Consider the following 27,093-nt stretch of genomic DNA (forward strand, 5'->3'; position numbering starts at 1 on the left):
CTCATTCACGTAAGAGACTAGACGTAAAAGATTTCATGGGATTTAGCGATTAGGAGTGACGGATTGTTTGGTAAACGTATAGCATGTTCTATATGTTATAGTTATTTGAATGACTCTTACCATAATATGTTACGTTAACATACCAGGCACGTTCTCAGTTGGTTATTTATGCTTCATATAACGTACACTTATTCAGCCTGTTGTTCATTATTCTTTATTTATTTTAAATTGCCTTTCAAATGTCTATTCTTGGGGTTGGGTTTTATCAAATAAATTTCCCCCAAAAATGCGACATATATGTTTTTTTTTCCTTCTTTATTATGCATTTTCGGCCGGTGCGACTTATACTCCGGAGCGACTTATAGTCCGAAAAATACGGTAGTGTATTAAAATATATGCAGTGAGCATTGAATACGCAATTTCTATATTAAGAAGACAGTAAAAATGTATTAAAAGGGTTTAAAAAATGTTTTTTTCTAATTCTTATTTGTAACAATTCTTAAACGATTAAAAAATAAAAAATCGATTTTTATTTGTATTTATTTTTTTATCTGTCCTTTCCAGCCAAGCAAATCAAGTAGATGCCCATATATGCTGTACAGACAATTTATCAGAGTTGTTTGTCTATTTTATGGAGGAATGTAGTTCATCATAGAACTGGCACCCAATGTTATTAGAAAAAGTATTAATAATAAATCAAGAATCGCTTTAAATCGAGAATCGATTCCGAATCAAATCGCTACCCCCAAGAAGCGAATTCAATCGTCTGTTGCCCAAAGAGACTAAGCCCTAGTAAAAATGTATTAAAAATATAGTAAACATGTATTAAAAAGATAGTAAAAAAGTATTTCACAGGCCAGTTTATAGTGGATTATTTAATTTGGTAATAGTTTGAGAACAAAACCTGTGTAACAGTCTGGTCGTGCGTGTTTTAACGCCCTGAGGGAGGAAGGTTGAACAAGTGGTGGGCATGGTGGGATGTATATTTAGACTTATACTTCAAGATAGTGTCTATTTTTTTGGAGTCAACGGGAGGGGAAAAAAGATTCATGGATATTAATCCTTAATATTGATATTAATATACGGTAATATTAATAGATATGAATCTTTTGATAATCTCTCAGTGGCTCCAGGGCTTGCAGGGTTCCCATGGCGATGTGCCCGTGAATGGCAGGCATGTGTAAACACGGGTCTGGATGGGGAGCTTTTGGCCTTTGCCAGCCAGCTCTGTGGAGCGCGCCCGTGAATGCCAGAGAGAAAGGCTACTCAAGCTCGAATTATTCAACAAAGCCCGTAATGCCGCGCCTTTATTTAGCTTGGCTTACGACCATGACTCACACCAACAGAGTGAGGACGGGGTTTTAAAACAAACACAAAGCACACACACAGAACAGCATAAAAACACATGCACGGAAATAACTGTTAAAGTGTGGTGTTCTACTACGGTCCTGTCGGTGGCATTACAAAGTTCCCTACAAGTTGTGTACCGTATTTTTCGGACTATAGGGCGCACTTAAAATCCTTTCATTTTCTCAAAAATCGACAGTGCGCCTTATAACCCGGTGCGCCTAATGTACGGAATAATTCTGGTTGTGCTTACCAACCTCGAGGCAAATTTATTTGGTACATGGTGTAATGATAAGTGTGACCAGTAGATGGTAGTCACACATAAGAGATACGTGTAGACTGCAATATGACGCCAGTAAACAACACCAAAACTTTAAATGTTCCATTGAAAATAAGGAACATTACACACGGCACTCAAACATCTGTCAAAATGTTTTAGTACGACTTTGAAGCCGCACCGCTTGATGGATTGTCGGCCCAATACGGCTACCGTAGTCAGAGATACAAGTATTACTGTGGTGTGTGTATAAGGACCGCAAAATTACCGGTAACAGAATAGAATAGAATAGAATGGACTTTATTGTCATTATATTTGCATGTAACGAGATTAAGGACTCCAACTTAAGGTGTGGTAGTGGAAACAAATATGGGATAAAATTAAATTACACAAGAAGTAATAAAGATAAAAAATAAGAATTTAAATAAACAGACTACCTTCAATAAAAATAATAAGCAATCCTGTACAATATACAAAACAATATACAAAATACTGTACAATATACAGAACAAGACAAGAGTACCGGAGTAATAACAATCAGTGTCGGATGTATAGATAGATAGTACTTTATTGATTCCTTCAGGAGAGTTCCCTCAGGAAAATTTTAATTCCAGCAGCAGTGTACAAAATTGTAAAAAGTAAAAAGTAAATAATGGGGGTATAAATGGAGACAAAAATATAAAAATATTACAATAGAATAAAAGAAAAAAAACAACGATGAGAATAAAAATATAACAGTAAAATAAGAATATAACAAGAGAAACTAGGCAGTAGTGACCATGTTATGAAAAAGTATTTCACTGTTATTGTTTTGCATCCCCTGTCATCCTAGTACCCCCCCCCCTCCCCCCCAGAGAGGAGTTGTACAGTCTAATGGTGTGTGTATTGCACTCGAAGGGTAATATTGCACAGTAGGGTATTAGGGTAGGATATTGTATAGGGGTGAATTATTTATTATAAGTTTAGCAGACATATTATCTGGCGTTTTGTTTCACAATATTATGCAAAACCAACTTTTCTTACCTTCTGGTACCTGCTGATGTGTATTTGAGATCTGCATAAGTCCTGAAAATTTGCGCATGTGTCCGCCACTGTAGTCCTGCCGATACCGTAGTCAAGCTTCTTTGTCTCTATCTTCTTGGTATGGGACATTCATCCTCCGCTGTTGTCATTTCTAATATTAAGTAGCGTAAAGTTCTAACTTATATCTCGCTATGGAAGCGCTAAAAACATACCGGTGTAGTGAGTTTACATAATTCAACCACGGAACTTTAGTTATTAGAGCGTTCCGGTCGGACGATTTTTCACAGGACACATTCCCGGATTTGTTGTTGCACTAGTGAGCCACGGATGAGGAGATGCTGCTCCGTTATTGATTGAAGTAAAGTCTGAATGTCATTAAAACAGTTAGCTCCATTTTTTGACACTTCTTCCACTCCCGTCCTTGCACGCTACACCGCTACAACAAAGATGACGGGTAGAAGACGCTGTCGAAGGTGAGCCACGTAAATAAGACCGCCCACAAAACGCCGCATCCTGAAGCGAAAGATGATCTGTAAAACATCATCTAGCTGCCATAAAAGACAGAGACAGGAAATACTCTGAATACCAAAAATGTAAAACAGAAGTAGATAAACAACCCAATAATATCAACCTCAAATTACTCCTTTCAACTCTCAAAAAGCAATGCAATAAATTAAGAAATAAGTCAACCAACCTGACTAAATCCTTAAAAAAAAATTACATTAACGACAAAATAGAGGAAAACACGAATAAGCCACGTGAGCTCTGGAAAATTCTCAACAACCAGCTTCCTGGTTGCAGCCAGAAACTTAAAACAAGACTCACCAACATCAGCATCAAGGAGGGTGACTCCCTCATTACAGACAAAATGGAGGTAGCTAGCAGACTTAACGCCTTTTTCACCAGCATAGCTGCAACTCTTGTCAACAAGCTGTCCCACCACTCTGGTCGCTTTGGTGTAGAACACATTAAAGCCTTCTACAGAAAGCTAGGAGTATCCAACAATGATTTCAAATTAGAAATGGTCACAGCTGATGAGGTGTTTAAAAAATTGAGCGCGCTCCACCCTAACAAGGCCACCGGTCTTGATAATATTCCCTCCAGATTCCTCAGGGACTCTGCCTCCATCATTGCCCCGATCATCACGCACATAATAAACCTATCAATTACACAAGGCCAAGTACCAAAAGATTTTAAGATAGCAAGAGTAACTCCCCTCTTTAAAAAAGGAAGCAAATTGGAACCTGGCAACTACCGACCTGTTTCTATTCTCAGCTCCATTTCGAAAGTAATGGAGAAAATAGTTTATGAACAGGTCGATAGTTACCTTGCCACTAATAAACTCATGTACAAATTCCAATCCGGCTTCAGAACTAACCACTCCACTGACACATGCCTTCTCTATCTGACCGACCACATCAAACATGAGGTGGACGCGGGCAAATACTGCGGCATGGTCATGCTGGACCTTCAGAAGGCCTTTGACACCGTTAACCACGCTATACTGTTGGATAAGCTCAGAGCAATCGGATTTAACAAAACCTCTTGGAGCTGGATGCAGTCTTACTTGGAGGGGAGGGAGCAGGTGGTAGAGGTGAACGGCACCGTGTCCCCCCCCCTCTCGGTGAACTGTGGAGTCCCCCAAAGCAGTATATTGGGACCTTTACTGTTCCTAATATACATAAACGACATGTCATCGGCATGTGACTGTGAATTGTTTTTGTTTGCGGATGACTCTGCCCTGCTGGTATCCGGCAAGGACAAGTCACAGGTGGAGAAAATCCTCAGTGCTGAGCTCTGTAGAATTTGCACCTGGCTCGCTGACAACAAGCTATCCATCCACTTGGGTAAAACAGAATCCATCCTGTTTGGGTCCCACATCAAACTTAAGAGAGTCAATCACTTCACCATAAAAGTAGGTGACAGTGTCATCACCAGGAAAGATGAGGTCACCTACCTAGGTTCCATTCTAGAGGCTAACCTTTCCTGTGATAAAATGGCAACCAAGGTAATCAAAAAGGTTAACCAACGAACGAGATTTCTCTACAGAATTTCCTCTCTGGTCAACAAAAGCACCTTGAGGATTCTGGCGGGAACTCTCGTTCAACCCTTTTTCGATTACGCATGCACCTCCTGGTACCCTAGCACCTCCAAAACCCTCAAATCTAAACTCCAAACATCTCAGAACAAGCTAGTCAGGTTACTTCTAGACCTCCACCCCAGATCCCACCTCACTCCTACCCACTTCTCTAAAGTGGGCTGGCTCAAGGTGGAGGACAGAGTTAAACAACTTGCACTGAGCCTAGTCTATAAAATCCGCTACACCTCCCTGATACCGAAGTACATGTCAAACTACTTCCTTAACGTAAATGACCGCCATAACCACAACACCAGGGGGTGCTCCACTAACCACGTTAAACCCAGATTCCGAACTAACAAAGGTCTTAACTCATTCTCTTTCTATGCCACATCAATGTGGAATGCGCTCCCAACAGGTATAAAAGAAAGGGCATCTCTATCCTCCTTCAAAACCGCTATAAAAGTTCACCTCCAGGCAGCTACAACCCTAAACTAACACCCTCCCCGGATTGCTAATAATCAAATGTAAACAATCAAATGCAGATTCTTTTTCTTATGCCTTCTGATCTCTCTCTCTCTCTCTCTCTCTCTCTCTCTCTCTCTCTCTCTCTCTATGTCCACTACTTGATGTCCATACCCCCCCCCCACCCCACCCCCCCTCCACACTCCTGATTGTAAATAATGTAAATAATTCAATGTGATTATCTTGTGTGATGACTGTATTATGATGATAGTATATATGATAGTATATATCTGTATCATGAATCAATTTAAGTGGACCCCGACTTAAACAAGTTGAAAAACTTATTCGGGTGTTACCATTTAGTGGTCAATTGTACGGAATATGTACTTCACTGTGCAACCTACTAATAAAAATCTCAATCAATCAATCAATCAATCTATGCAACATTTTGACCAAAGAACCACCATTACATGTTATGTAGACCAGTGGTCCCCAACCTTTTTGTAGCTGCGGACCGGTCAACGCTTGAAAATTTGTCCCACGGACCGGTGGGGGGCGGGGGGGTGTATTTTAAAAAAAAAATTTTTTTTTAAATTTTTTTTTTTTACATAAATAAATACAATCATGTGTGCTTACGGACTGTATCCCTGCAGACTGTATTGATCTATATCGATATATAATGTATATATTGTGTTTTTTATGTTGATTTCATTTAAAAAAAAAAAAAAAAAAAAAAAATTTTTTTTTTTATTTTTTTTTACATTTCTTGTGCGGCCCGGTACCAATCGGTCGGTGCGGTGGTTGGGGACCACTGATGTAGACCACAATGAAGTGTTTTCCATTTAGAAAAAAATAATAACATGACCCCTTTAATGCACCTTATAATCCAGTGCGCCTTTTGTATGAAAATAGACCTGACTAGACCCGCTCATCGGCAGTGCGCTTTCTAATCCGGTGCACCCTGCTGTCCAGAAAATACAGTAATCATGGCAGGAAGTTAAATGATGTACCAACCTGGAGAAGGTATTCCTGGCATAATGCATGACGCTGCCAAAGTCGTACACCTCACCGAGTGAGTCCACCTCGCCTGGTTCCATCTTCAGGAAGTTGTACTCTTGGCCTGTCCATGTGCAGCAGATACAGTAGTCAGTGGACTTAAGGGTCCCCTATCAATGATGTTACAGTATAACAGTACTATGTGTCACGGCTAGGGATGTCCGATAATGGCTTTTTGCCGATATCCGATATTCCGATATTGCCCAACTCTTTAATTACAGATACCGATATCAACCGATACCGATATCAACCGATATATACAGTCGTGGAATTAACACATTATTATGCCTAATTTGGACAACCAGGTATGGTGAAGATAAGGTACTTTTAAAAAATGTTTATAAAATAAAATAAGATAAATAAATTAAAAAACATTTTCTTGAATAAAAAAGAAAGTAAAACAATATAAAAACAGTTACATAGAAACTAGTAATTAATGAAAATTTGTAAAATTAACTGTTAAAGGTTAGTATTATTAGTGGACCAGCAGCACGCACAATCATGTGTGCTTACGGGCTGTATCCCTTGCAGACTGTATTGATATATATTGATATATAATGTAGGAACCAGAATATTAATAACAGAAAGAAACAACCCTTTTGTGTGAATGAGTGTAAATGGGGGAGGGAGGTTTTTTGGGTTGGTGCACTAATTGTAAGTGTATCTTGTGTTTTTTATCTGGATTTAATAAAAAAAAAAACCAAAAAAAACAAAAAAAACCCGATACTGATAATTAAAAAAACGATACCGATAATTTCCGATATTACATTTTAACGCATTTATCGGCCGATAATATCGGCAGACCGATATTATCGGACATCTCTAGTCACGGCAGCTTGTTTACAAGCACTAAAACAAAATGCTGTACAAATACATCATCCACACCACTTGTGGAACATCGATTTACAGACTGAATAAAAGAAACAGCCATTTTGTGCCCGGCAGCATAGTCATTCTTGTCATGTTAAAATGGCTCATTGTTCTGTTAGCTACTGTGCTACTTTCTGTTATTTTTAAGTGTTTTCTCAATTTGCTATGGGTCCAAAGAAAGGAATGGACAAGCGATGTGATGTTTCAAACACACAGCGCTGTCGACACTGCCTTACCCCTCTCCCTCTCCCTTCCGCTGCACAAAAGAAAATTAACTAACAAGGTTTATTATTTTTTTATACCTAATGCTTGTCCAGAGCTGGCTTTTAAAGTTAAGGCGTATTGTGATTTCAAACGGTGAGTACACCACGGGGCTAGTGACAGTGTGACAGGGAGGCTGCATGCGAAGAGGACACATTTAGTTGTTGTTATTTGGCTTTGTTATCAAATAGAAAGTTGGTCCATCACTCCCTTGTTGTGTTTGTTTGATATGTAGTACTGTATAGCGCTTCAAAGTGTGTTCAAAGTGTACAAACTTTTACTAAAATATGGACTTTTTGTCTAAACTGGAACTCATTATTCATGTTTGCATTGTTTGTTATGGAGAAATTTGCTTCAATAACTTTGAAGTTTTCTTTTTAGTTTAGGAACCAATTAAGTTTGTAAATTAAGGTTCCACTGTATTTGAGAAGTAAAAATTTGGTGTTTTTTTTCCAGATTTTTGGTTTGATCACATTGTTTTTCTTCAGCGTATAGGCTAATCCATTATGATGTCGCTGTTTTAATGTGATTGTTATGTTAGCATTGTAGCTGACTTGGCTATGCTAGTGTTGCTAACGTTTGTGTCCCCCGTCCCACCTCTTATCATTACATTGATGCATGTAATTTATGTATTACAAAACCCAAAACCAGTGAAGTGTGTACGTGTGTAAATGGTAAATAAAAACAGAATACAATGATTTGCAAATCCTTTTCAACCTATATTCAATTGAATAGACTGCAAAGACAAGATACTTAACATTCGAACTGGTAAACTTCGTTATTTTTTGCAAATATTAGCTCATTTGGAATTTGATGCCTGCAACAAAACAACAAAAGACTGAGAATGTTGAGGAATGCTCATCAAACACTTATTTGGAACATCCCACAGGTGAACAGGCTGATTGGGAACAGGTGGGTGCTATGATTGGGTATAAAAGCAGCTTCCATGAAATGCTCAGTCATTCACAAACAAGGATGGGGCGAGGGTCACCACTTTGTCAACAAATGCCAGAGAAAATTGTCAAACAGTTTAAGAACAACATTTGTCAACGAGCTATTGCAAGGAATTTAGGGATTTCACCATCTACGCTCCGTAGTATCATCAAAAGGTTCAGAAAATCTGGAGAAATCACTGCACGTAAGCGGCAAGGCCGAAAACCAACACTGAATGTCCGTGACCTTTGATCCCTCAGACGGTACTGCACCAAAAAGCGACATCAGTGTGTAAAGGATATCACCACATGGGCTCAGGAACACAACAATGTGTTGCTGCAATTAAATGCTAAGTTAATGATCATTCGCAAAAACAATTTTCTCAGTTGGAACATTAAATATCTTGTCTTAGCAAAGTATTCAATTGAATATAGGTTGAAAAAGATTTGCAAATCATCGTATTCTGTTTTTATTTACGGTTTACAGAACATGCCAACTTCTCTGGTTTTGGGTTTAGTACATTGGACAAGTGCAGAATTACGGGGTACATGTAAAAAGTACACAATGCCACTTCTCGGGAGACACACCCTCTGTGGACAAACACAGCTCATTAACATTAAAGCTACAGACACACAAATAGAAAAAAAATGTGCAGTACCTTGTTGGATGTTGTCTCTGATGATGCTCACATGTTGGTCGCGGTCAGGGCGTGTGTGCTCATGCCAAAAGCCGATGACGTGGCCGAGCTCATGCACCACGATGCCAAACTTATCACAGTTTTTGCCTATAGAGATGGCCTGAGGACCGCCGCCTCTCCTCCCCACGTAGGAACAACAACTGCAGGGGGCGACATCGCTCAGGTCTCCCCAGACTCGTGCATAAAGAGAGTATGGCCAACTAAACAACAGGCGCCATGTTTGCTACCAAAGCCTGTGAGGGGCTGTACTCGGAAGAATGCAATTGCTATCATTTTGACGCAAGCTTTCCTGACAAAATAAACCAAAATAATAACATCTATGTATAGTTCTAAACATAAATTCTATACATACAGCTCATAAACTTACAATAAGACATGCTTTTATTAGTAAAAGTACAGTTTTGCAGCAGTATTTAACGCACTCCGCTGCTACATTTCTGCAGTGTTTAGTGACCAGCAGGCTCTCTGCAAACGTATAAAATAAACGTTAAAAAAAATACACAGAACGGCCAAAAAAATTACTTATTACCCTCATTTTGCCTTGTACATAATTTTAACTCTTTGGAAATGCATTCAATTTCAATCATTTTGATTCAATAAATAAAGGGTTTGAACGTTCTCAATAGCCAACAGTATGTACTATTCTAAATGATCTTTTTTTTGTAGCATGGTAAGTGAATAGGTGTACTTTTGTAGTTATTTTTCCATATTTCTGCACAACAAGTCAGAATATGGAGTAATTTTTGGTCCAGAACATATTTCTTTCCGCCTAATGTATATTTTTATAGAAGATTTCAAGTTTATTTTCCCATCTATCATTACACCCAAGATATGGTTTCTTTTACACTTTCAATGTTTACTTAGTCTATTTGTATTTGTGTTTGACTTTCTCTTCTGTTGTGAACGAATTACATTATTTAGGATAGTCTTTTTGTCAAACCATCTCTTTAATTAAAACCTCTTAAGGCCCAAGCTGTTTGTTTACATGCTTTTTTATTTCTCTTTGCTATTTGGGCTTATTGGACCCTAATTAGAATAAAAACTAAGAATCATCTTTTGATATGATGTACTTAGTCCATAAGTAACAAACGTGTACTTCATGTTTAGTGGCATGCTAATTCTTATTTTTACACTTTTTTTTCTCCAAATTCCATTGTATGTTATACTCTTCTGACACCACCAGATGGCAGTATAAATGTCCACATAAGCGGCCATAAGACCCCAATTCAGTAGTGTACACAATTTTGGAAATAAGAGCTAAAAGGTGCTGTCCACGCATGTGGCCACTAAGCCTTTAGAGGTTTAAATGTAATAATTTCTTCTGTTATTATTTGTGTCAGCCTTAGTGTGTTCTGTCCTGGACAAAACGCAGTGTGTCACTTGTTTACGTCGCACAAGACACTGTAGTTGGTGGCTCTCCAGTGTTGACGGCGAACCATACTTGTCTTCTTTCCGGGTTGTTGGGCAACCGATGTAAAAGCTGTACACAATACACGAGGGTGGTACAGCCCCATGTTGCACAGCAGACATTTTTAAACGTCGAAAAACGTGCCTTTGGACCAATCATTTAGGACGGGGGTCTGCAACCTGTGGCTCTAGAGCAACATGCGGCTCTTTAGCGCCGCTCTAGTGACTCCCTGGAGCTTTTTTAAAAAATGTATGAAAATAGAAAAAGATGGGGGGAAAATATATTTTTGTTTTATTATGGGCTCTTTAAAAGAATTGTTAGCAATCCCACTGTTTATATTAAACATGCTTCACTGATGAGAGCATTTGGCGAGCGCCATTTTGTCCTACTAATTTTGGCGGTCCTTGAACACACCGTAGTTTGTTTACAAGTACAACTTTCTATGATGCTGCCACAGAAAGACGTGTTATATACCACTCCTTTGTCCACGCCTTTGTCCACCAAACTTTTTATGCTGTGCGTGAATACACAAATGTGTGCTTTGTTGGAGTGCTAATCTGGCATATTTGGTCAGTGCATGACTGCAAGCTAATCGATGCTAACATGCTATTTAGGCTAGCTGTATGTACATATCATACTTGCCAACCTTGAGACCTCCGATATCGGGAGGTGGGGGAGGGGCGTGGTCGGGGCGGGGGCGTGGCTGGGGGCGTGGTTAAGAGGGGAATATATTTAAGCTAGAATTCACCAACTCAAGTATTTCCTATATATATATATATGTATGTATATATATATATATATATATATATATATATATATATATATATATATATATATATATATATATATATATATATATATATATATATATATAGGAAATACTTGACTTTCAGTGAATTCTAGCTGTATATATATATATATATATATATATATATATATATATATATATATATATATATATATATATATATATATATATATTTAAAAAAAAAAATGTTTTTATTATTTTTTTATTTTATTATACATATAAATAAAAGAAATACTTGAATTTCAGTGTTCTGGAGGCTATCCGGTAGATGGCAGTATTGTCCTGTTTAAGAGTGTCACAACATTGCTGTTTACGGCAGACGAACTGCTTTACGGTAGACTAAACGTGACTGCTGTTGTTGTGTGTTGTTACCGCGCTGGGAGGACGTAAATGAAACTGCCTAACAATAAACCCACATAAGAAACCAAGAACTCGCCCTCGATCATTCTACAGTTATGACGTCATTGGGCAGGCAAGCTGTTTATATTGTGGGAAAACGGACGTGAGAACAGGCTTTCCCCACTCAGGTCCGCATTGAGCTGGAGGGGGCGTGGCCTCCAGATCCGGCTGAATACCGGGAGTTTGTCGGGAGAAAATTTCCGCCGGGAGGTTATCGGGAGAGGCACTGAATACCGGGAGTCTCCCGGTAAAAACGGGAGGGTTGGCAAGTATGGTACATATTGCATCAATATGCCCCGTTTTTTAGGTATATTTGAGCTAATTTAATTGACTTTACTTATATCCTCTGTGTATTTAATTTATATTTGCATGTCTCATGACACACAGTATGTAATATTGCCTGCATTTCTGATAGATGTTTGTGTGCCATGTTGTTCCAAACCACAGCAAACGTTACCCGGCTTGAACAGATAATAGGTAATAAATCCATTAGAAGAAGACAGCCTGCCGTTTTCTTAGACACACACATCTATACCTTTACCCATTCTAAGCCAGTCATTTCCAGGAGTTATCTCCCCATCTGAGAAGTTTTAATAATGTTTTCCAATGTTGTAAAAATGTCTAGAATAAATATTACATTTCAACATTTCTGTTAACGAAGATTTGTATCAGCCGACACATAGTTATTTTGGCTAATATAGACACTTACATCATGTCTAGACTCATGTAAGGCTTTTAAGTTCTTGCGGCTCCAGACAGATTTTTTCTTTGTATTTCTGGTCCAATATGGCTCCTTCAACATTTTGAGTTGCCGACCGTTGATTTAGGAGATCGCCTAAAAGCGGGTTGGCCATATTCTCTCTATACTCAACTCTGGGTCTCCCATACACACCCAGCCTGGTTACATGGCGAACAGCCAACTCACCCACAAGGCCTGTATGTGAAAACAATGTAGCTCTCCTCGGTTGTCCTCTCGATGAACGTGACACAGGTGTGCTTCTCCCAGTGACGCATGGCCTGACGGAAAATGGCTCGCTGACTACCTGAAGAAAAACTTTGAGTCAGAGTTTGACTGCTCCGACACGTGTCGAACAACAGGAACCTACCACTGAAATTGCCGCTGATGGTGTACGGTATGATGCCGTCTGACCATACCCGCTCAGATCTGGATGTGGCTGCTCGTCTTCTTCTTCTTCCTTATGACAATCATTGGTACTTTAACTTTTAACTTTTTAACTGTATGTCTACGGTCAGATTTCCTTAATCTGATGACGTCATTGGAAGCGGAACTGTTAACTAAAAAGAATGTAAACAGGATGATTTGTGCACAACTGGAGTCAAAAAAGAAAATGTGTTCAAGCTGATACCTTTTTGCTGAAGAGGTGCTACTTTTAGGGCTTCTTTAAACATCAGAAGTTCTTCCTCATCCAAGGCAATGTCTCCCAAAAAGGCAGCTAGGGGACAGAGTTATTTATATTAACAGATTTACAGTAAACATGACCTGCACTATTAATGCAATACTGCTTCCAACATTGTAACATTTCAGCAAAACATTTGTCTGTGATGTTACTGTAAATCTTCCAAAGTCTCCTACCACACAACTATTTAGATGGGTCGAAAAACATTGGCATTACCGTATTTTTTGGACTATAGACGCACTTAAAATCCTTTCATTTTCTCAAAATTCGACAGTGCGCCTAATGTATGGAATAATTTTGGTTGTGCTTACCGACCTCGAAGCTATTTTATTTGGGACAAGGTGAAATGATAAGTGTGACCAGTAGATGTGGCCAGTGCATGTACGCTTTCTGCGCCAACAGCAGCAACATTCAGGACAGAGACATGACACTCTTAGGCTGCTGTGGTCCCTTGGTCGTCGCCTCGCCGGTCGCAGCAGCGTCCTACTCGCCGCCGCCGCCAGACTCGTCCCCGGTGGATTCAGGGACACTTTGGCCGGCAACCCTCCACCAGTTCGCCCCTCCACCCTCCCTTGACTTTTGATCCGTTTGTTCTTCTGATTCCTGTTATAGGACATCTGGAAGCTGTCCATAGGAGGGGGGTACTGTCATGGTTCGGGCGCACGTCAGTGCGTATTCATCTCCCAGAGTTCCGTCGGTGAATTATGTAAACCCATTACAGTTTTAAGCGCTTTGATAGCTAGTCTAATGACAGATATAAGAACTTTACGCTACTTTACATTACAAATGGCAACAGTGGAGAATGAATGCCACATAAGAAGGAAGAGAAAAAGAAGAAGCTTATGACTACGGTGTTGCCACGGACTACAATGGCGGACGCGCGCACATTTTCAGGACTTATGCAGATCTCAAATACACATCAGCAGGTACCAGAAGGTAAGAAAAGTTGGTTTTGCATAATATTGCGAAACAAAACGCCAGATATGTCTGCTAATTTTGCGCTCCTTATACACACACTATAATAATACTCGTATGTTTAATGCGCCGACAATCCATCAAGCGATGCGGCTTCACAGCTTACCGAAGTCATACTAAAAACATTTTGACAGATTTTTGAGCGCCGTGTGTAATGTTCTATATTCTCAATGGAACATTTAAAGTTTTGGTGTTGTTTACTGGCCTCATTTTGCAGTTTACACGTATCTCTTATGTATGACTGCCATCTACTCGTCAAACTTATTATTACACCATTTACCAAATAAAATTGCTTCGAGGTCGGTAAGCACAACCAGGATTATGCCGTACATTAGGCACAACGGGTTACAAGGCGCACTGTCGATTTTTGAGAAAATGAAAGGATGTTAAGTGCGCCTTGTAGTCCAAAAAATATGGTAAATGGACCTAACAGTGTGATTAAAATGCTATATCTGGTATCCTGTTGCTTAGTTAAGCAGGATAAATATGTCACTGGTCTTCCCGATTATAACAAAGCAGGTTTTCAGTGTGAAGTGACAACCTTTAAAAAGTGGAAACTAGTCACAATGAACTGGATGTAATTAGCCGTCTTTATTGCAGAAGGATTTTATACAGGCATCTACGACTGCTTCAGCCTCGGCCTCAATGACCTCCAGTCTCCTGGCAACTAAAGTGGAGAAGAGCGGCGGTGCGTGTTTTGGAAGTTACAGGAAGTCACGAGTGGGAAGGTACCCCCAAAACAGCTTGAGACTCCATAATTGACTCACTAATTGTTTGGCATGTTTAATGAGGTATGACAGATCGTTTTGTATGTTCGACACAAATTTATCTGCTGCACTTAAAACAATTGAATGGTTTTATGGATATTGATGTAGAAGTAGTAGTAATAGCTATTTTGGTCAATCAATGTGAGTTTTTATTTACTAGGGGTCATTAATTATATCATAAATATATTTATTCGGTAAACATACATCCGATTAAAGTGTTGCACTCAATAATACACATATATGCTTATTTAACAGTATGTTTATTATAGATGTTATAGCTAATAATTTGGTTAAGGAGGGATAAAGTATCAGAAACTGTATGTTGCCGTGGTACTGTTAAATGACATCAAAATTGAGCATTATTTTTGAAAAGGCTGAATTTTCACTTTAAAATTGGATTAACTATGTATGACAAACCCAGATCCCACACAGCCTGAAATGGACAGTAAACAAAAGAAAATATATATATGCTTTACCAGCTTTGCAGGGATCCTTGTAGTCAATTTCATCCTGCTGGTATTGAACATTTGGATCCAAAAAGTCCCAGTCCGCAGCGTGAGAAATCCGCAAACTGCACAAAAACAGAAATGTGAAGTGCATGATGTAAAATAAAAAAAGTAGAAATACAGTTTTTAAGCGATAGCTTGAAGACGTCAAAAGTTCCTCAGGTCGACACGACAGTATGATTTTTATTTTGTTTTGTTTTTCTCCTTCTCTCTCTCTTAGGTCTCCATTCTGCACCAAAGATTAGAGGACATTCAACAGCGAGCGCAGAGTGCACGCGCACACACACACGCACAAGCACACCCTTCGCTGCAAAACACACACATGCTGATGTCACACACCTACAAAACCCAAAACCAGTGAAGTTGGCACGTTGTTTAAATCGTAAATAAAAACAGAATACAATTATTTGCAAATCCTTTTCAACTTATATTCAATTGAATAGACTGCAAAGACAAGATACGTAACGTTCAAACTGAGAAACTTTGTTATTTTTTGCAAATATTAGCTCATTTGAATTTGATGCCTGCAATGTGTTTAAAAAAAGCTGGCACATCACCACATGGGCTCAGGAACACTTCAGAAAACCACTGTCAGTAACTACAGTTTGTCGCTACATCTGTAAGTGCAAGTTAAAACTCTACTATGCAAAGCCGAAGCCATTTATCAACAACACCCAGAAACGCTGCCAGCTTCGCTTGGCCCGAGCTCATCTAAGATGGACTGATGCAAAGTGGAAAAGTGTTCTGTGGTCTGACGAGTCCACATTTGAAATTGTTTTTGGAAACTGTGGACGTCGTGTCCTCCGGAACTAAGAGGAAAAGAACCATCCGGACTGTTCTAGGCGCAAAGTGTAAAAGCCAGCATGTGTGATGGTATGGGGGTGTATTAGTGCCCAGGACATGGGTAACTTACACATCTGTGAAGGCACCATTAATGCTGAAAGGTACATACAGGTTTTGGAGCAACATATGTTGCCGTCCAAGCAACGTCTTTTTCATGGACGCCCCTGCTTATTTCAGTTAGACAATGCCAAGCCACGTGTTACAACAGCGTGGCTTTATAGTAAAAAAATGCGGGTACTAGACTGGCCTGCCTGTAGTCCAGACCTGTCTCCCGTTGAAAATGTGTGGCGCATTATGAAGCCTAAAATACGGAGACCCCGGACTGTTGCTTTATATCTTAGTGTTGCTATTTAATTCTCTGGGGACATTCGATTGTAATTATCTTCAAAGCTAAACAGGACATAAAAGGGTGTAAACTGATTTTTCTCACAAATCTTTAAACGATAAAAATACCAAAAATAGAATTTTTGTTTTAATTTGACCCATTTGAAGCCTTTTGATCAATAATTTCACAATAAAACAACGAATGCTAGGCAAATGTAGGCTAATTAAAAGCTGTGAAATCATTTAGTCAAAAATAACAGAAAATAATTACCAGTGTATTGTACGCCTGTGAAAAAACTGGACATTTAAATTTTTTAAATTAGTATGACAAAAATGCAACAAAATTAAGACAAATAATTTAGAAAAAATATATCAAAAAACTAAAAAAGTCAGCTTTTGTCCCCTAGAGGTTTAAAACACTGTTTGATATAGGACATTTAAAACCTCTATGACAGTTTGAAAACCTTAAAAACTTTGTAAAGGACTCCATAATTGTACATTTCTATATATTTTTTCATTTCAGGCGTACCCAAAGATTCTGTGTCACTCTGATTAATTTAACAGATTATTTCCGGTATTCTGACCACACATCCTGCCCGATAAAAGACGTCATGTCGTGGTTTTAGTCAAGTAGAATAAACAGTTCACTGGTCTTCCCCATTAATAAATAGCTCATTTGCAGTGTGACGTGACAAGCTTTGAAAGGTGGAAACTATTCCTTTTTTTTTCCAAAGTCAATTCACTCATGCAATTGAGTTATTTTTTTAATTTTTTTTTTACAGGCAGTCACGACTGGTTCAGCCTCGGCCTCAGTGACCTGCAGTCTCCTGGCAACCGCTGGGGAGAAGAGCGTTAACTGTCGTGTGAGTTTGGAAGTAACAGGAAGTCACATGTGGGAAGGAACCGCAAAAACAGCTCGAGTCTCCATAGTTGACTGATTAATTGTTTATAATTGATTTTGAGGGACACAATATCAGAAAACACCTCTAATCTAACATACCCACAGTTATGAAGCTCGATTAGATAAACAACCACTATGGTTTTTATGTCTGTAAAAGATCGTCAACAAAGCAAAGCTGAGTGTAATGGCAAAAATAGACTTTTAGCTATTTTAGATATCAGTAACATCTGTTTTCCACCCAAACATTGGAATGTGAACAAGCACTAAGACTAATAATGCTGGGTTAGGGGAAATACAGAACAAAGCATCAGTTTTTCATTATGTCCTGCTTGCAGTGCAGTATTATCCTTTTGTCATATACTGTAGAGCAGTGTTGTTCAACCAATGTGCCGCGGCACACTAGTGTGCCGTGAGATACAGTCTGGTGTGCCGTGGGAGATGATCTAATTTCACCTATTTGGATTAAAAATATTTTTTGCAAAGCAGTAATTATAGTCTGCAAATGATGTGTTGTTGTTGAGTGTCGGTGCTGTCTAGAGCTCGGCAGAGTAACCGTGTAATACTCTTCCATATCAGTAGGTGGCAGCAGGTAGCTAATTGCTTTGTAGATGTGGGAAACAGTGGGAGGCAGTGTGCAGGTAAAAAGGTGTCTAATGCTTAAACCAAAAATAAACAAAAGGTGAGTGCCCCTAAGAAAAGGCATTGAAGCTTAGGGAAGGCTATGCAGATCGAAACTAAAACTGAACTGGCTACAAAGTCAACAAAAACAGAATGCTGGACGACAGCAAAGACTTACTGTGGAGCAAAGACGGCGTCCACAAAGTACATCCGAACATGACATGACAATCAACAAAGAAGGATAAAAACAAGTGAAATATTCTTGATTGCTAAAACAAAGTAGATGCGGGAAATATCGCTCAAAGGAAGACATGAAACTGCTACAGGAAAATACCAAAAAAAGAGAAAAAGCCACCAAAATAGGAGCGCAAGACAAGAAGTAAAACACTACACACAGGAAAACAGCAAAAAAGTCCAAATAAGTCAGGGTGTGATGTGACAGGTGGTGACAGTACACCTACTTTGAGACAAGAGCTATAGTGATGCATGCTTGGTTATGCTTTAAAGTCATATCCAACAATTGTGACTTTTTACTGTCAACTGTGTTGAGTTTTTTAATGATTTCTGATGGTGGTGTGCCTCCGCATTTTTTCAACGCAAAAAATGTGCCTTGGCTCAAAAAAGGTTGAAAAACACTGCTGTAGAGCAGGGTTCTTCAATGTTTTCCAGGCCAGGGACCCCCAATTAAGGGAAAGATGTAGCGGGGACCTCTTACATATACTGTATATCTTGTATTTACTGTATATACATATATATATACATATATAAACATACAAAACCCAAAACCAGTTAAGTTGGCACGTTGTGTAAATGGTAAATACAAACAGAATACAATGATTTGCTAATCTTTTTGAACCTATATTCAATTGACTGTACTGCAAAGACAAGATATTTAACGTTCAAACTGGAAAACTTTGTTATTTTTTGCAAATATTAGCTCATTTGGAATTTGATGCCTGCAACATGTTTTCAAAACAGTGTCAAAACAGACTAAGAAAGTTGAGGAATGCTCATCAAACACTTATTTGGAACATTCCACAGGTGAACAGGCTAATTGGGAACTGGTGGGTGCCATGATTGGGTATAAAAGCAGCGTCCATGAAATGCTCAGTCATTCACAAACACGGATGGGGCGAGGGTCACCACTTTGTCAACAAATGTGTGAGCAAATTGTTTAAGAACAACATTTCTCAACGAGCTATTGCAAGGAATTTAGGGATTTCATCATCTACGGTCTGTAATATCATCAAAAGGTTCAGAGAATCTGGAGAAATCACTGCATGTAAGCGATGATATTACGGGCCTTCGATTCATCAGGCGGTACTGCATCAAAAAGCGACATCAATGTGTAAAGGATATCGCCAAATGGGCTCAGGAACACTTCAGAAAACCACTGTCAGTAACTACAGTTTGTCGCTACATCTGTAAATGCAAGTTAAAACTGTACAATGCAAAGCCAAAGTCATGTATCAACAACACCCAGCTGGGCCCGAGCTCATCTAGGATGGACTGATGCAAAGTGGAAAAGTGTTCTGTGGTCTGACGAGTCCATATTTCAAATTATTTTTGGAAACTGTGGACGTCGTGTCCTCCGGAACAAATAGGAAAAGAACCATCCGGATTGTTATAGGCGCAAAGTTGAAAAGCCAGCATCTGTGATGGTACAGGGGTGTATTAGTGCCCAAGGCATGGGTAACTTACACATCTGTGGCATGGCGTGGTGGGTAGAGCGGCCATGCCAGAAACCTGAGGGTTGCAGGTTCACTCCCCGCCTCTTGACATCCAAATCGCTGCCGTTGTGTCCTTAGGCAGGACACTTCACCCTTTCCCCCAGTGCCGCTTGCACTGGTGAATGAAAGATAGGTGGTGGTTGGAGGGGCCGTAGGCGCAAACTGGCAGCCACGCTTCCGTCAGTCTACCCCAGGGCAGCTGTGGCTATTAAAGTAGCTTACCACCACCAGGTGTGAATGAATGATGGGTTCTCACTTCTCTGTGAAGTGCTTTGAGTGTCTAGAAAAGCGCTATATAAATCTAATCCATTATTATTATCTGTGAAGGCACCATTAATGCTGAAAGGTACGTACAGGTTTTGGAGCAACATATGTTGCCATCCAAGCAACGTTATTATGGACGCCCCTGCTTATTTCAGCAAGACAATGCCAAGCCACGTGTTACAACAACGTGGCTTCATAGTAAAAGAGTGTGGGTACTTGACTGGCCTGCCTGTAGTCCAGACCTGTCTCCCATTGAAAATGTGTGGCGCATTATGAAGCCTAAAATACCACAACGGAGACCCCCGGACTGTTGAACAACTTAAGCTGTACATCAAGAAAGAATGGGAACGAATTCTACCTGAAAAGCTTAAAAAATTGGTCTCCTCAGTTCCCAAATGTTTACTGAGTGTTGTTAAAAGGAAAGGCCATGTAACACAGTGGTAAAAATGCCCCTGTGCCAACATTTTTTAAAAATGTTTTGCTGCCATTAAATTCTAAGTTAAGGATTATTTGCAAAAAAAAAAGAAGTTTATCAGTTGGAACATTAAATATCTTGTCTTTTCAGTCTATTCAATTGAATATGAGTTGAAAAGGATTTGCAAATCACTGTATTCTGTTTTTATTTACCATTTACACAACGTGCCAACTTCACTGGTTTTGGGTTTTGTAATTTTAACTTAACTGGTCCTATAAAAGGAACCTTGTTTACGTGCAACGCTCATCTGTCCCTCCTCCTTGGACAGGTGATAGTGTATTTAAAGGCATCCAAAATTGTACAAATATGTTTTAATACAAGTGTGAATATAACAATATATTATTTTAAAAAGTCTTATCACTCAATAATTTTAAGACTCCGCTGCAGTACTTCCACAGATCCCCTAGAGGTCGCAGACTCCTTATAATTGAAGACCACTGATAAAGAAGGTTTTTGTCAAGCTTTGTTTGCAGTAAGTTTCTATATCATACAAAGTTATGTTTAAATTAATGACCAATTTATAACTACATCAGCCATTCGGTGAGGTAAGCAGGAAGGTGCCTTGCATTGACATTAAAATACAACAGGATTAATTGCAACAATTTAGCCGATTAGCCCTGAGCTGAGGGTTAGCATTAGCCAGCTAGTCGGCTGTGGTGCTTTTAAATGTGTTAGAGATGTGTTTAAAAATCGTTTTAGTGTTTTATTACATTTCGGGGTTTTTTGGGTACACTATAAAATGAGTAATAACTTGAGAGAAGGGCAAGCTACTGTTTGCCCGACATCCGGTGACTAATTAGCAACATGCTAGGGCCTAATTAGCCATTAGCTAACCCTCAAAGGATCAGGGGAAAACGAAATAAAATAACTATCTTGGCACACCTGACGAAACAATATAATTACGGGTAAAATTCAATAAAATAGATACAAAAAATGCTTACCAAAATGTTGTGTGGGAAACTAGCGTCCGCCATTTTCTTGACCCATCTTCATCATTCAGTTGAGTTCACCCAGTGGTGTGCCGTGAGGCCTTCTCCGCTGGCCTAACATAACCACAAATCATAATCATAATTAAAGATTAAAAAAATTTTTTATTTACTTTTCCTAAATATCTAAAATTATTCATATTCTCTTCATGTCATAGTATGCTCGTTCCAGTGCATGGTATTTTTAGTTTTAGTTTGTATCCAATCAGAATTCAGCCAGCTTATGTTGCCATGCTGTACCAAATCTGCCCGGGGCCTTCAGAATCAACAATGCGAGCGTCCAGTGCAACGGGCACATACAGTTGATAGACAGTTACGATAGACAATCAAATCACGAGTTGTTGTCAGTAAGGCCTTCTAGCCATAGACATCTTATAAGTAGACGCAGCATTGGCTGCTGTGACGCGAGAAATTGGGCCACCATCTTGAAGTGGTGATGAGGAGCCGACGAGCAGCCTAAACTGACAGTTGACAGGTAGAAAACAAAGATGGTGTTCAGCATTTTCCAGCTCAAATAAGCGGACTGTTGAAAATAGGAATCGGGGGATTAATTTTCACAAGTAAGAATTAACATTAACATACTATTGGTTATATTTTGTGAAAAGAATATTACCACAGAGTTGAGAAGGAGCAAAGATCTTCAATAGTACTGAAATCGTAGCCGCTAGCAAACAAGAGTATGACCATAATAGAATTGCTTGTCAATGAAATTAATTACATTTAAAACATGTGATACTTGAATAACAAAGTTGAAATAAATGATGAAGATAAAGATTGTAAAAGCCAACAGGGGTAATATATGTTAGCTAACTAGACAGACGCTTTTATCCAAAACGACATACATAAAAAATACATATAAAAGGGAAGAATGTAATACAAAATATCAATACAAAGTGTCAAGACAGAATAAACTCTCTGCTGCTGCAGCAACAGAGATACAGTCTATAGGTCCCTAAGATATATAGATATCGAATGTATTCATACATTGTTTATGTAGGATATACAAATGTATATAAAACCTAATCATATTGTTTCTTCAATTTAAAAATAGCTGACCGTTTTTTTCCCCCCTTCTCTGGGATTATATTCCCAGTTTTGATCTCGGACGCCTGGTCACTTATAGCATATAAAAATATTCCATTACTGTTAAGCAAACTATGAATAATAAAACACGCCAAAGCATGTGTCCTTTATCATAGCTACACGTATGACAAAAAAAACGCGTGAAAATCAGTGGTATTCAGTGAGGTAAGATGAATTAAATGCGCTGACAGTTCGTTGCTCCTGCCAAATGAATTGCACTGAGTGGAGCGGATCACCACTCCAAGATGGCGGCCCCGCGTCTCATCAGCGCCAGTAGGCAGTAGCGCTCGATGCTGCTTACCCTTATAAGATATCTGTGCTTCTAGCTGGCCTCACGTTAAACGTGACATTTACGCGTCCTGTGATTGGATACTCATCGGGACCGTTAGCGGATGAATTTGAGAACACATACAGTTGATAGACAGTTGCGATAGCCAATCAGATCGCAAGTTGTTGACAGTTGCTGTTCTGTTACAACTAAAAGTTATAAACTCTTGTTGTTAAAGTGTGTCATGCTTGTCATTTAATTAACATTGTTACATGTGTATTTGTCGCCACCATGTGATCAGGGCAGTTAATATGTCTTTGAGAAGTGTGTACTTTGAATCAAACTTTATTGACCGGAAGTTGCATAAGCCAAGCGGAGAAATTTACGGTATACCGTATGTTTTCATTGATGATGCGTTTTAATTGATTTTAAATGGGCCAGAAAATAGCCCGTTTTGTATACTGTTGATGTGATTCAATGCACAGTAGGGTGTAAATGTGTTCCTGTATAGTATTTCTCCAGCAATGGTCATGTGGTGACATCAATTATGGTATTTTGAGAGGTAATCATTGAAGTCGGACAGGTGGGAAACGCACAGCCCGCCACTGAGTTCACCTATTGTCAAAACAAAATTGCTATTTTTTTTTACTAAACTCCTTATTTCCCCAGGTAAAGAAAGTTACAACATGAAGTGAATTTACTGTACCACTAGATGACACTAGTGGATAAGAGGAGCAAGCCGACAGAGGACAATTTGAAGTACTGTATAGTTATGGTAAGAAATGTTATTTTGCTAAGAAGATGATGAAATGTTTATTATCATGTATCATGTGGTGTGAGGTCAAGACAGTAGTTTGTTAAAGGGATTGGGTTGCAGAGACTGGAGAAGGAAGGACCGCTCGAAGCTTCACTCCCCCTTTTCTTTTCTGTGCACATCTGTTGCTGAGGAGATGGAAGTCTTGATTCCAGACTTCATTGCTTCACAGCATGGCAAGCTGCATCTCTGGAGCTCACTGCTGAGACTTTGAAAGGCGATATTTCCCAAACCGGACATGTTCTCTTAATGTTTTTTGTTTTTGTTTTAAACTCCAAGGGATGTCCAGGCGTTGGTGCAGGCGGGTCCTGCTTGGCGTGGAAGTTGGCATTGTGGTGGCTGTGGTGGTGCTTGTGGTCGGTGCTGCAGGACAGGACCACGGCGGGAGAGAAGCCGGGTCGTCTTGCTATGGGGGATTTGACCTTTTCTTTGTGTTGGACAAGTGAGTGCATTTGTTTGTATCTGCTTGATCAAAGGATGGAGACGTTTAGTGGTTTACTTATCACTGCTTGCAACTTTCCATTTAATTGAGAGCTGCTTCTTCATAAATGAGGATGTGATGCATTTGGGATGGTTTCTTTTTAAAAGTTGTATTGGCACAGCATATTATTTCCGTGCATTTGCACTTATTTGCTGGTCACCGTGGTCAGGATTAGTTTTTTTAGTATCATTATTTTTTATTATAATCTATTAACATTTTCTACATTATTGCAAGGTGTATAGAATAAGATAGTTTGCATATACTGTATACTTATAGTCTTTACACTCCGGACCCGTTTGGTCACAAGAATTTTAGAATAGCTATTTATTGTTGATGGATTTAAAATATTAATATTAGATTCGGATCATACTTTTATGATAGGGACCGTTTTGGGACCTACAGTAAGGGTTATTGATTTATTAATTTGTATTAATCTCTCGCTACATGTTTAGAATGAGACATAAATATGCTTACACTCTTTACCAAATGTTGTTTTATTATGGTGTCCCATTACACGTTATAACCACATATTTATGAAAAAAAATCTCCCAAAATAGTAATGCATGAAAATGAATGTTATGAATTATTGACCTAGTCAAGGCTATAATCTCAAATATCCCATTTTGCACTTCAAGTTATTGCATATTTTTTTTCCCTTTGGAAAAAAGCAGGTGTTCAAAAAAGGCATAAAAAACATATAATTTTTATTTATTTATTATATCTGTTAAGTTTTTAAAAAGGTCAAAGTAAAACAATATTTAGATTTTGTTGTACTTTTTTAAGAGGGGCAGTTTTAGGACATTAATAAAATTGTAACCTACAGTCATTTTAAAACAGTGGACGTAAACAAATAACAGTATTTTGTTTTATCATTTGGGTCAGATGCATTATATTCTCTTTCACAGATGTTTAACCTATAATACAACTAAAAAAGCAATTGGAGAGTGTGGACTTCTGCCAGGCCCTACCTCCCAATCGTAAAAAAAAGTCCTGAATCCAAACAGTTATCCAGATCAGCCCCCCAAAAATGTAATATCTTATTCATGATCACATTTCTGACATTTCCAAAAATGAAAATCTGCCAATACCTTTTTGAGCCATTTCCAAAAATGAAAGAAATGGAGTGAACCCTCTTGTCTGTCTCCACTATATTCTTCTATGTTGCTCGCATACACACAGAAAAGTTGAAGCATGTAACGTAAATAGAGATGTAACAGTAAACGAAATAATAGATAAACTGTGGTCAAATTCCTGACGGTTAGTAATATCAGCAATCAAAAGAGGTTCATTAGGTTTTCAAAAAAAATATGCAATTTGGTATTCTTATAGCCAGACATGTGCATTTATTTCCGTAACTGACGGTTTTGGCTACCTGTTGAGATCCTCAGAGGCATGTGACAACCTCTGAGGAAGGCAACAGTTGTAGACGAAAACGCCAGGTACGGAATTAAACACACATATCTGGCTATAACAATAACACATTGGTTAGTAATACTGTTGAAATGTTTTATTACCAAAAAAAATGTCATTTATTAATGCATTTTAGGCAATACTGCTTACTTCCTGGAAACGGAACTAGCACTAGCGCCGTTAGGCTCGAGAAAAAATGGCAGCAACTACACAGACTTTGCTCTGGAGATGTACCCTCTAAGTAAACAGAGCTTTGTTTCACTTCATTTCACTCGCTTCTACTTCCGTGGAGTCTCGGGGTGCGTTTAAGAGCGCAATGCTGTTATTAGATGACGACAGCTGTGGACAGTATTGGAGACAGACACATTGGTCCCGAGTTACCATGCCGCAGGTGAAGTGTAGGGAACGTTGCCACAACTTGTTTATAAAGTCTTTCATTTGTTTACTGGGATAGTCACTTGTCCTTTATCTTCCTGCTGACTTTGTCAGTGTTCCAATAACATCAATACTGTCTCATTTGTTTTGTCATCTCATCGAATTGAACGCAGGCAGGCTGTGTTGTCAGTGAGGCAAGAAGATTGTGTAATAGACGTGAGAGGTGTCACTCCTGTTTATTTTTGCTGGCCAAACTGTTGCACTGAACCGCATGGTGTTGTTGAAGAAGAACAAAGATTGTGTAACCGAGGGTTTATATATGTCGCCTAGACTGTATAAAACTACAAAATAACAAACACGGAGGCTCCAGTTTTACGCGAGGACCACTTTATTTAATTTGTTTTCAAAACTCCGCTCCACCACAACGTGTCACCACTTCCGCTCTTAGCGCCTTCAAAATAAGAGCTCAAGGCATATACTGTATAACAGCTTATAACAGGAACTTAACATCACAAAGAGGCAAGTCCATAAAAATAGGTTACATACCTCCCCTCCTACATAAAGAAACGTCCTCGTTTCAACACAATAACAGGATAAGTACAAAAACAACACGGGGAGTTAAAACAAAAAAAACGTATTAACCTGTCCCCCCAAATAAACAGAGCCTCACACACACAACAACAAAAAAACTACAAAATAACAAACACGGAGGCTCCAGTTTTACACGAGGACCACTTTATTTCGTTTGTTTTCAAAACTCCGCTCCACCACAACGTGTCACCACTTCCGCTCTTAGCGCCTTCAAAATAAGAGCTCAAGGCATATACTGTATAACAGCTTATAACAGGAACTTAACATCACAAAGAGGCAAGTCCATAAAAATAAGTTACAATTAGAGATGTCCGATAATATCGGCCTGCCGATATTATCGGCCGATATATGCGTTAAAATGTAATATCAGAAATTATCGGTATCGGTTTTTTTATTATCGGTATCGGGTTTTTTTTTGGTTTTTTTTAATTAAATCAACATTAAAAACACAAGATACACTTACAATTAGTGCACCAACCCAAAAAACCTCCCTCCCCCATTTACACTCATTCACACAAAAGGGTTGTTTCTTTCTGTTATTAATATTCTGATTCCTACATTATATATCAATATATATCAATACAGTCTGCAAGGGATACAGTCCGTAAGCACACATGATTGTGCGTGCTGCTGGTCCACTAAT

General features: G+C 38.9%; 2 protein-coding genes across 7 annotated transcripts in view; one reads left to right on the forward strand and one right to left on the reverse strand.

Annotated features, from left to right (window-relative positions):
- LOC133638399 (bone morphogenetic protein 1-like) overlaps window positions 1–21,591 on the reverse strand; it is a 43,853-nt gene extending 22,262 nt beyond the window's left edge. For 2 of the 3 annotated variants that reach the window (XM_062030951.1, XM_062030952.1), the window contains exons 1-6: window positions 15,258–15,538; window positions 12,989–13,075; window positions 12,724–12,817; window positions 12,547–12,660; window positions 8,968–9,146; window positions 6,204–6,309 (exon numbers count right to left, since the gene is read on the reverse strand). In XM_062030951.1, coding sequence (XP_061886935.1) covers window positions 6,204–6,309; window positions 8,968–9,146; window positions 12,547–12,660; window positions 12,724–12,817; window positions 12,989–13,075; window positions 15,258–15,381 — 704 coding nt within the window. In that variant the 5' untranslated portion in view covers window positions 15,382–15,538. Of the gene's footprint in view, window positions 1–6,203; window positions 6,310–8,967; window positions 9,147–12,546; window positions 12,661–12,723; window positions 12,918–12,988; window positions 13,076–15,257; window positions 15,539–21,383 lie in introns of those variants that run through there. The other variant, XM_062030953.1, reaches the window with a different exon arrangement.
- The window catches only part of antxr1b (ANTXR cell adhesion molecule 1b), a 59,063-nt gene continuing 52,814 nt past the window's right edge, over window positions 20,845–27,093 (forward strand). For 2 of the 4 annotated variants that reach the window (XM_062030956.1, XM_062030954.1), the window contains exons 1-4: window positions 20,845–20,914; window positions 23,449–23,554; window positions 23,657–23,769; window positions 23,873–24,035. In XM_062030956.1, the coding sequence (XP_061886940.1) occupies window positions 23,730–23,769; window positions 23,873–24,035 (203 nt within the window). In that variant the 5' untranslated portion in view covers window positions 20,845–20,914; window positions 23,449–23,554; window positions 23,657–23,729. Of the gene's footprint in view, window positions 20,988–23,448; window positions 23,555–23,656; window positions 23,770–23,872; window positions 24,036–27,093 lie in introns of all 4 variants that reach the window. The other 2 variants (XM_062030955.1, XM_062030957.1) reach the window with 2 other exon arrangements.

The sequence above is a fragment of the Entelurus aequoreus genome, linkage group LG21 (assembly GCF_033978785.1).
Source record: "Entelurus aequoreus isolate RoL-2023_Sb linkage group LG21, RoL_Eaeq_v1.1, whole genome shotgun sequence".
NCBI classification, from domain to species: domain Eukaryota; kingdom Metazoa; phylum Chordata; class Actinopteri; order Syngnathiformes; family Syngnathidae; genus Entelurus; species Entelurus aequoreus.